General features: G+C 33.3%; 1 protein-coding gene and 1 long non-coding RNA gene across 2 annotated transcripts; both read left to right on the forward strand.

The window, feature by feature from the left end:
• Positions 1 to 1038: 1038 nt before the first annotated feature.
• LOC128236039 (uncharacterized) lies at positions 1039 to 7418 on the forward strand. The gene is made up of 3 exons (XM_052950859.1): positions 1039 to 1456; positions 6524 to 6881; positions 6995 to 7418. Exons 1-3 carry the CDS (start codon positions 1328 to 1330, stop codon positions 7045 to 7047), a joined length of 540 nt encoding a protein of 179 aa, XP_052806819.1. The 5' UTR covers positions 1039 to 1327; the 3' UTR covers positions 7048 to 7418.
• Positions 7419 to 7943: 525 nt separating this feature from the next.
• On the forward strand, positions 7944 to 10595 carry LOC128234147 (uncharacterized). Its single transcript, XR_008260887.1, has 3 exons — positions 7944 to 8012; positions 8742 to 8802; positions 10429 to 10595. It is a non-coding gene; the product is annotated as an uncharacterized LOC128234147 (long non-coding RNA).
• Positions 10596 to 11670: the final 1075 nt, after the last annotated feature.

Below are 11670 nucleotides of genomic sequence, written 5' to 3' on the forward strand. Positions count from 1 at the left end.
GGCATGATTTGATATTGTCATATTAAAGTAAGAGAGCGTCATGACTTCAAAAATAAAATAGCATTTACTTCCCAACGTCAGAATTAAATAACATGTATACCCAACCACACGAATTGAAGCCAAAAAATCATTTCACAGTAAATGTATGCGGGTCAATTTTAGCAGATATGTGGAAAATATTCAAGACACATATTAAGGTGGTATATTTTGGCTTAATGTGAGTAATGTGCGTTATCGCTTGGAATGAATTGGCTGTTTCAGTAATGCCTAGCATTGTCGTACACCTTGTATTTACATTGTGTTTAAGATATTACCCTTTTGCCTTTAAACGGAAACTTCGCTGCGTTTCAGGCTAGTTGGCTTGCCTAAACGAGAACTTGGGTATTTCAGGCTAGTTGGCTTGTCCCTTCAATGTTCATTGCTGTATTAAAGCTGTACTTGAACAAATATTTAGCCAGAACTATAAAGAAGAAATATTGTTGAGTTTTTTGGGGTTTTTTTTTTGTTTATTTTTCCAACAAAACGTTAACTTAGCTAATTTTAGTTTAGCCGTAGCAACATTATACAGTTTGTAAAGTAACCCTGAGTTCAAACGATCCCCAACCAATCACCAAACCGGTGTAAAACGTACTGTTTAGCAGAAACATTTTTTTCTCTCACTATATACATTGATCCTATACATGGAATCGAATCTCGTGTTTTCCGAGGCACTCCTGTGGTCAACGAAAGTTTCATCAAGGCGGAGGTGTGGCGGTGTAATTAATTTTAAGAGTTACCAGTCCTCTTTTTCTGCGACATATCATCGACGTATGTGAAAGGGTCTTTTTCTCTCCAAATTCTATGCTAAAATTCATAGTATACCATCGATCATTATCAATATCTGAAATAGATTAAAAACGCGTAGGAAATCGCCCGAGACAATAGACGTTCTCTCATTGGTCCAGCAGCATTAGGAACGCCTTATTATTATTCTCAGCTTTACCTTTATGAATAGTCACTGCTGGAAATAAATATCGGATTACGTGCCCACTAGTTTGTTTCGCGTGTATCAATTGCTAAAGTATTCCTTAGGCAGCATGGAGAATGAAATCGCCTGATAACGCCGATTTGCTTAAAAGGTGCAATGGGATAAATGTCATTACGATTTTGATATTGGAATTCAGATAATAGAACGGAAATTAATAATTAGATTATTTCAAATATTTTACTCACATTTTAACACGTCTGTTATATAAGGTACAACGAATATTAATTTAAAGCAGGAAAGAACAACCACACGTCGTAAAACTTTATCATAAAGTAGAAAAGGTGGAATTAAAGTTTAGAAATGGTGGCAGTACGTATTGCGACTTTTCTTCAGACGTTCAGCAAGTATTCCCAGATTGCTATATTACTAGTACATATGCCCTCTATACTCGGATTGCCATACCTCAACGATGGGAGCAGCATTCAACAGGTAAGACCTCTTGGTCTGTTATATAAAAATAATTTTACTCTCAGAAATTACTGAATTATTATCTTTATTATCATTATTATTATTATTATTATTATTATTATTATTATTATTATTTCTTTTATTTGATAAGTGTTATAACATTTTAATAAGTTATTTTCTACATTTAGGCGTTTTTTCATCACCATTAATATAAACAGCCAACGTTCAATATATCATGCGTGTGTTATACCCGAGGTACTTGTTATAATAATATATATATATGATTCAGATAACGATTAGAAGGTTTTGTTACTAGGATTTATAATTTTGTTAAAGCAAATTTAATTTTGTAATTTTCAAATACGCGTTTTATTTTAAAAGAAAGAATTGTATAAGTAGTGTGAAGTAGTATAATTTGTGTAATATCACATTCTTATGAGATTTGGGATTTTGAAACTAAATTGCCGTTATGATTATCATTTAAATATGATATCTCGCTGGATGCGCTCTTTGCAGCCTCTTTTCAGAACTTAAATTGTATCTAATATAAGACTAAACAAAGTTAACTCGAATTCGAATCAACTATAACCATTTCGGCATGATTTGTAAAATCATTTTGTGGATATTTTTCTAGTACCAACATCAAACTTGTTTAATTGTATATGTTGTAGTAATTTAACTTTATTTTATATTGTTTCGTTTCTTAATAGAGTACCGCTGACCTCTAGGGCATGGCAACTGAATTCTTTGAACAAACACAGATTAGTTTAACTAACACCAGGTGCTAAATTTATCAAAGGAAAACCTAAATATAGATGCAGATTGCCTGTTGTTTTCTTCTTTATTTACGAGTGATTTTAACAGTTGAATAATGCATATGTTTTTGTTTTATTTCGAATAAAACAGTGATTGAAATGACTTCTTTATGAACAGTTAAATCTAATTAAAAATGGCGTTCGTACGATGTTTTGCGTGCAATTTGTTTTACATGGTCAATTCAATAAATTTACATTGTTTTTTAAATAGATCTAAACACTATCAATGCAATATACATGCAAACAAACCTTAATATGTTGGATTTGTCATTTCCTCGCGTGATAAAGTATAGATGGTATGTCTCTTACAATAGTATACCAATTATACATGGTCAAAGCACCATGGTTCACGCGGTTGAATGACTATGACTGCGCGTAATTGCCTTTTGAACAAAATATTCAGACCATGACAATTACGACATAAAATTATTTATCAATTAACAACGGAAACAATGGCGTGCTTTGAAATGCTCCGAATAAATGTCTTTCCATGTTAAACCAATTTCTTCTCCATTCTGTTAAACAAAACTAGTAATTGCAAATCAATATGTAAGGGGAATTTAAAATACCAGAAGTGAAGCGGAAATAAAATTGTCTTTATGAGAGTATTCAATATTATTTCAATTATACATGGTCAAAGTCCTATGGTGCACGCGGTTGAATGATAATGACAGTAGGTAATTGCCTTTTCAACAATATATTAAAGAAAAGAAAAGGAAATAACATATTGAAATGGTTTATACATGCGATGACTTAAGTACGTCCTAATCGACAAAAGGCATTTGGTGCTATGTGGTGTTGTATGGTGTTCGGTCGAATAACAATGGAAACTAGAGGAAAATGCCAAGCAACAATAATTTTAACATTGATCGGATTAAAGGGCACATTGATATATCCTAACAGATACGTATGCATGTTGTGTTTAATACTAACGGCATAAGCTCAGCACTAATCACCGACGTGTACACTAACAACTCGGACATTCCAACCGATATTCAACTTTAGTATAAAAAAAGTTTTTATTTAATTGTGATAACATCGATCGCCAGATATAGATAGAGGGGATGGCCGTTAAAGAGGAGCCGTAAAAGGGGGAGGACGTAACTAATGATGTTAATTGTGTCTGGTCCTACCATTTTGCACATTAGATTACAATTGTAAAATCAAGATATCTTTCATTATATATATACTTGTTCTTTGTGTATGTGTATATGATTACTTTGATCTATGTTCAACAGTTATATGAAGTAAACCTTTGTAAAATTAAATAACAAAAGACGAGCGTCAATTTCTGAATTTACCTGCTATTTGATCCTATTATTAAAACTAAAGTGTTCTTGTAATAACTGCAAACACGGTTAGCATTGTTGATGATGATAATTGTGTTCCTTATATCTATCGTTATTAAGTCATTTGTTTTGTCTATCTAACACGACTTAAGCCTAATTCAAATCGTTCAAATGTATTTTGATATAGATGATTTATTCTCACGTAGGGCGAGTTTATAAACAATAAGAAGAATAAGATTTATATTACATTGCTACCATTCAAATTAATTGGAGTAATTCTTGTACTGAAGCACAGAACTGTCATGTTCAGCTGTTTGAAATAAATTGCTAGATGAGTAGGTGAACATGCCGTTACCACTGAAAGCAAACAGGCACTTGTTCGTACGTTTTGCATTTAAGCGTCCATGTTGATTATTATTTAATAAACACCTAGTTATTGGTTTGTACTCCAAATAGATGCAATAAACGCAGTATTTCGAGAACGAATAGTTCCTTTGAGAATAATTGGTGTATAAAGGTCATTTTATGACAGACTCTATGTTTGTTTAAAACCCATTAATTTGTTTCTTTGGAATTAAAACAAATTTAAGACTCCTTATGGACCCACAGTTATGGTAACACAATATCAGTGTATGCGAAGTTGTGAAAGCTTGACGATAAAGAAAAGACAAAATGGACTCTCGTAAATAAACTTGAGGGCCTATTCCCTGTTCAATTCCTTTTCCCTTCAAAACAATTTCCATATTTATAGTTTATGTTGTTTTCTTTGTAGGGGAATGAGTTATGTCTTCGAAATAATTGGCGTCGACTGAGAAAGGAAAGTCACAATTATAATTTTGGAGAAAATAATCAATTTGGATAATATTTATTTCAATCAGCCACTTTTATCGGGTCGTTCTCAAATAAGGCTTCTATTTTATTGCTTATATTGTTGCTAAAGTTTATAAAACTATACAAAGTAAATTGTTTGTAAGGCGGTCTTCATGGCCCCGGTATTGTACATACTAATATATGTTTCTTTATTTTACATACATTAACGGACTATATCTATAAGCTTGGTCAGGTTGTCATGTTTCATGAAAAATGACGGACTCATATTTAAAATTTTCATTGTTGAGTTGAGACTGTTATTTGTGAAAGCTACTGAGCTTTTTCTTTTTTTCAAAGCTTCTAAAATATGGCTATTGATAGTATGATATTGCTTAAAAAATAGTGTGCAAACATCAAGTAATTAATCAATATTTGATCAAATTGCACAATTTTATTCATAACGAATTCAATATTGTAACTTTTAGTCACTTGAATAATTTGTGAAAATGGTAAAGTTAGCCTTGGAAATAATAGCAAAGTACATTTGTGAAATAAAATAAATCTGTTAGAACACTGATATTTTAAACATTGTATTTGCATGTTTTCTTCTATTAATAATGAAAAAATAGATATTTAAAAAAAGAGTAATGCAAATAAATATAAAATAATTGATTTCATTTTTTTTACTCAAATGAATATGCTTTTGAGATGCTTTGTGAAACAAATTGAAACGCATCTCTCAGTTGAATAGAACTAAAAAGTTAAAAACGTTAATTTAGTGTCTTACTTCTTTATACCCGATACTAGGTTATTATAAAAGAACTTGAACAATGACCTTACCCTTAAATACTTGTACTATTGCAATAATTATATTGTTGCTGTGACAACATTTCTCACTCCTTTGTTCTCGTCAGCCAGATAAACTATACTGTATAATACGTCTGTTATCTATGCATGCAGTTGTACAATATGCCTATCATAAATGACATCTGAGTTGTACAGTAATTTTACCGATGTCTCTGGGGCACCAAGTCACAAGAAATATCATGCGCATCATTACCCTGCATTGAAAAAGATATGCGTTTATGAAAACAGTAGTAATCAATTGTAATCGTTTTGCACTTAACCGCCATAACTTTTTTCTAGTAAAACGATGATATATAATAACATCATTGTTCGTTGAAATACACGTATCATCCTTTTCCAAAATGCGTACTGGCTGTTGAAGTTATTGATTTATAAAAACGGATTGAACCACTGATCATTCACCGACCTCTGACCAAATACTGAGTGCTATTTGGAATCTATAGATCCTTACACGCAATAAAAAAACTCGAAAAAATATTATGTTTTTTTGCGTTGATTTAATAACCTGGGTTTGATTTGCAAAACGCACTGTTAGTGGCTAGGTCTGTTTTTGACGATATTTTGAAACACGTTTGTCTTCCTCGAGACATAAACATGTCTAGACAAATATATCTCATGGCTGCATTTTATTCAGCTTATTCATGCTTTTATCTTACAACCAGACATATGCAACTGCATGTGGCAACTGCTAATTTATACCTTTAAAATCATAATATTTTTATAGACTTGCCAAGTTAAACATTAAAAGCCTTCTTTGCAATGTTACTTGCCTGCACTATTCTTATAATTAAGTTATTGAACTAATGGTTAGTTTCAAACAATTGATATCATATTTGTCCTGAAAACAGGCTCACAAAAACAATGATAAAATAGTAACATAAACAACCTATACAATGATATGGGTCAAATATGCCATTCCTTCGAGCAACTTTGTATGAAAGAGAAATGAAAATATATACATTAAATTACACAGAAAAAAAAAGTTCGAGCAATCTAAAAATTCATAAATAAATTACTAGGTACGAGGCCAGACATTCCGTTTGCCCACGTCTTGATTTTAAAGTAAGGGCATTTGTTTAAATCTGTTTTGCCATATAATCGGTCTTTGCCAATAACGTCCACCTGCTTAAAAGTGAAATAAACGCTCTGTTCTAACGAAAGACATACTCCGAAATCATGAATACTTAACTATTTGTTTTATGTGTTGCCACTGTTAAAGAATAAAAAGAACACTTAACATGCTTATTTTGATATTTCATTTGTATAGCTGGTGTAATAAAAGACACGCCTTTCATCTATTTTTTCAGTTCTACAGTGATGGCGTCTTAAACGGTGATACTGACATATCCGATCGACTGTTTCCTACGTACAATGATCAACAGAATGTGTTCGATGCATACGGACAAACGTTAGGGGATAACATGAAATGGCCTTTGGACTCGAATGAGGTGGAAAATGAAATCGTGTTACAACTGGTTGCCTCTAATCAGAATAAAAACGATTACAAACGCAGTGTTAATCGTGATGTCTTAGGCAAACTCGTTGGCGCACGGGCAAAGAGATTTGGATATTCGTACCACCCATATCTTATATCCCCTAGGCCGATGTCTCGTGCACGGAATTGGAATGAACCTTCGAAATTATGGATGACATCTAGTGACAACGGTATTTATATTTTTATTTCCATTTACAAGTTATTAGTTCGCCGTAATGAATTGTAATCAGTCCTAAAAGTAATTGAATACATTTGTTAGAACAGACATTCACTTGTGTTTCAGATTTTGCCAAGGTAAAACGACGGTTTGCTTTCTCGGCTCTGAGAGGAAGATAGATTGTCTTTCATCGGGCGGGAACACCGTCGTTGCACACTACAGATGGCTCGATGATTTTCACGCAAAGCAAATGTACAACTGACAAAACATTTCAAAACGATCATGTGCCCTAACTTGTGATTACATTAATGTTTTGTACATCATCACGTGATTCCCACCAAATAATGTTAAGCAAAAATTACAATGTTCAAGAAGACAATCATATATCTTTGTTGGCTTTATTCCGCTTCGAATACTTTATCTAAATGTAATCGTTCTAAACAAGAGATACAAACTATTTTTTGGTTGTCTTGCTACCGAATGGACCAATTTAATGTGTATGTTAAAAGTAGTTGAAGTCGACTATGTAAGTATAAAAACAAAAACCATTTGTGTGGCGTTGTTAGTTTACAGAATGCAAAGGTATGAAAACAGATGTATTTAAAAATCCTTTTTTGAAACTGTTCTTTCCCAACGCAGTGATCAGCGCCAACTTATCACTAAACGATACACTTGAAACTAATGGAACAATATTCCAGTGGCGGTATTCATAAAACTTTTTAAGATAAGATGTTGACTTATTAAGTGTTGCATTTTTTCCTAAGTTTACCATTTTTCCTAAGTGCTATTCATAAAACTTCTTATCTTAAGAATTACCTAAGTTTTTCATAAATAGGGCAAAAAGTTAAGACAACGTCGGAGGTGTCTTAACTAGTTAAGAAAAATTCTTAAGTCGTTTAATTGTAAGAGTCGGCCATCTTGAAATGAAATCGTCGTCAATGTTATTCTATATCTCTTTGTGAGTATTTAAATAATTGAACGTTTTTGCTCTTGATAAATTAATATGAACGTTGCGCTCTTTAGCAACCGTTGCGTATTTTATGTACACTTCGTAGATAAAAATAACCATATTGACCTTGACCAACGTATTTGCGATTTTTCATTCCGTAAACAACATCTACCGGATAAAAGTTCAGCGTTTACAGTAAGTTGCATGAATATATCTTTGAATAAAGCAACATTATTAATTCAATAAGCGGTTTATCAACGGATTAATGCATTAACTGATTGAGTTTTCGAAATTGAAGAAACTTTGAGTGGGTGGGGAACCACTTTTTTTCTGAAAGAAGTGAAACATTGCCACATGGTCAGTCTTAATAATACAGAAAGAAAACATGTTCTGTCTGTACAATAACGCCATTAATTATCAGTAAACGAGTAACACAATCGTTGACTGTCTGACTAAGTCACTTCATTATTTCTGACACCAGAAAAAGGTAAAGTAATGCACAAGTCAGTTGTAACCCCACCCGGTCCCCACCCCCACCCCATGTTTCAACCTTCCACGCAGTGCCGTGTGATTTTTTGTTTTCGAACCAAAAATATTGGGGAATGGTCCTAACCTAGGATGCCCCTGGGGTGCTGGGGCTTTTGGCAGGGCGTTGACTAGCAGTTTGTCCCCGCAGGGTTGGGATTTTACAGGGGGTTGGTTGGACCGAAAGTCAAAATCCCTGCTATTACCCGGACCTGGGGGTCTGTGGTTATAACTGACTGGTGCATAATCATGGGGCTCAAACCCTTGGACCCTCAACCGTTGGAACACCCATACTTGCAGGGTGCTCTTGTCGACAGGGCCAACCTGGCAACTGTTTCTTTACCACCGCCAATTTTTGCAAAATGAGGAACTATCATTCTGCTTTTTTTTTTGTTTTAGGATATCCAGTCCATGTATGCAGTTTGAGCTGATAGCATGTATGTCATGTACATGTACATGTGTAGGTATTGATAACAGTTGTATAACATGAATGTATACAATGGACATTTTTGTCAAAATAAAATTTGACAATCATAAACAGTAATCGAATATCAACCTAAGACCTGTGCACATATCCGAAACAATGGTTCCAGCTCTTTTTTGAGCTATATATAGATAAAAGAGCAAATGACACTTCCAAAGTAGAGACAAAGAGTGGACATCGTGATAGAGTAAGGATGACTCGTAATTCTACCTAATACCACAATTATGAGGGCTTATTTGAGAAATCGAGGAATGTAGTGCATTTAAACGTGCTTAATCTTCACATGTATTTCGGTTATTTCTTAAGTGTTTGGAGTAATACAAATGATTCTCCCATGATACATATTTATATGGGACTGCATTCCCGTATTTTTCAAATAAGCCCTCATAATCGTGATATTATGTAAAATAAAAAATCATACTTATATCATGAGCTCTTGTATTTGTCTCTCACATGGAAGTGTCATTGGCTCTTTTCTATTAATTTAAAGCTCCTAAAAGAGCTCCAAACTGAAACCTCGCGTTCATAACTCTAACTATATAAGATATGCTATTTAAATGTTACAGTTGCTTATAGAGATTTATCAGATAAATTGATATTTCTCTATTTCTGAAAAAAACTCAATAAACTGTTATTTAATATCCTTTTAAATCATATTTAAAAAATCATTTTATTCATATCAGTGTAAAATCATATTATATTTTACCGAGTGAGCACCAAACACCAAGTTCCACAAGTGGAGTAGCCACGAGTGAAACATTTACTTTTATTTACTGTAAGTGTTCACAAGGTGTTTTCACAAGAAATATAAAATGATCTTACACTGAAAAAAAAACAATTATCCTCTATTTAGCATTGGCTTTCCTGTGATTTATACAGATTTATAAGTAAACTAAAACTGGTATTTCACTGTTTCAAACTTCAAATTATTAAAACATGCGTGTGCACACGACAGGTCTGCTGGGACACCATTTCAACGACATAGTGTCCAAAATAAAGTTGCGTTTTTGACTACCCCTTCCGAAATACTGCAAGGAACTGTCATTTAAAATCATTTTTAGGCATATACCATAGAAAGGAACTTGCTTGTTTCAGTGTAAGATTGCAACATATTTTACCTAATTAATACTAATAGTATATTAATGACTCTTGGTTACGGCACTCGTGAAAATAAGCTTTTGGTGCTCATTCGGTGAAATATATTATGATCTTACATTGAAACAAAGATTTTTCCTTTATACTCTTTTAAACTGATTTTGTCTTATTTCTTCTATAATCAGTATGTAAACACATTATCAAATCCAGGGAGGGGGCGCATCTAGCACACATCCACCAAAATGGTCCAATTTACTATTTCTCAATAAATAAAATCACAAAATGCACCATTTTGGACTTGAAATTGTTAAAATGTTCTTTGGAAAGGCCTAGGGGTGCAATTCATAAGGTTATGCCCCTAGGTTATGCCCTCTCTAACGTTAAATCCAGGATCTGCCCCTGGACATATACTAATTAACATAGAACACTATGTTTTTATGTATTACAATACATATCCATTATATCAGACATGTTACATGATTTAACATATTGCCTTTATATTTTCAGAGAGCTACACGTTCTGACGGTTCATCATGGATATTTCAATGTGGCCGTCATTTGAACCTCAAATTGTTGTGTAAAACAAACAACGGGAAAGGGTTAAGCTTGAAGATGTTATCATCTAGTGAACTACCAAACTAATTTACATTTCGTGGACATTCACCGAAGGAACACATTATTGCAGTCTGTACCAAAGTGTTTGAAGAAATTATTATTATCATTGAAATAAATGTGCAGTGTTTAATAAATGTGCAGTGTTTATAGAAAAATAATAAAATTTTATATAGAAAAAATGTGTCCTTTTTTACTTCCTCGTTTATTGTCATATCCTTGGTACCATTGTCTTCATTTTGTGTGCAGAAACTTGTAGATATTATTACTGTACACACCCTTTCAAGATATTCATAAGTTATGAATCATATCAAACTGGCTATGAATGTTGCCAAATGCAACAACCCCATGTTTCCCTGAATAGGCCTTTTTTACTTAGGCTTAAAAAAAAATACATTTGGTACGGGTAACCCGACCCTACCTACGGAATAGGCGCCGACCCTACCGTTTTTATAGTCAGTTTAAAAAAAAAATAAGAACTAAAAAAAAAAAAAAAAAAATATATTTTTTTTCGCTTTTTTTTATTGCTTTTCAGTATGTAGTTTAAACCTTAAAATGTTTATTCAGAAGATAACTTTAACACCATTCTCCAATGATGAAAATGATATACTTATATAAAGCCTAATAAAAAAAAGCCTACTTACCCTACCTATTTTTGAAAAGGATGTAACCCTAACCAAACAATTTTTTTTAGGCCCTATCAAAGGGGCGGACCCGGAATTGACGTTAGAGGTGGCGTATCTTAGGGGCGCAACCCTCTGACATGTGCCCCTCCTTTAGAACCGAAGGTGCATGGCATAAACTGTTTGCATGTGGATTTGGGGTTACTCGCTCAAGGAAAATTTAGCAATTTGTAATCGAAATGGTGTATTATGAGCGTATTTTTTTATTATTTTATTTTTTTAATTTCGACGATTTTTGAGGGGGCGCGCGTCCCTCTAAATCCGCAATTGCAATTCATGGGTCAGAATATCTGACCAATTCCCAATGCCAAATAAGTTTATGTTTTTCCCAATTTCAAGAAAAAAGTCCCAAATAAAATGAAATTGATGTCACGAAGCCTGGCTTATCAACTTTACACCCTCTCCCTCAGCTGTGGTTTTAGCGCGGGAACGATTGTTCATTCACAATGATTAT

This window comes from Mya arenaria, chromosome 5 (genome assembly GCF_026914265.1).
Source record: "Mya arenaria isolate MELC-2E11 chromosome 5, ASM2691426v1".
In the NCBI taxonomy this organism is placed as follows: domain Eukaryota; kingdom Metazoa; phylum Mollusca; class Bivalvia; order Myida; family Myidae; genus Mya; species Mya arenaria.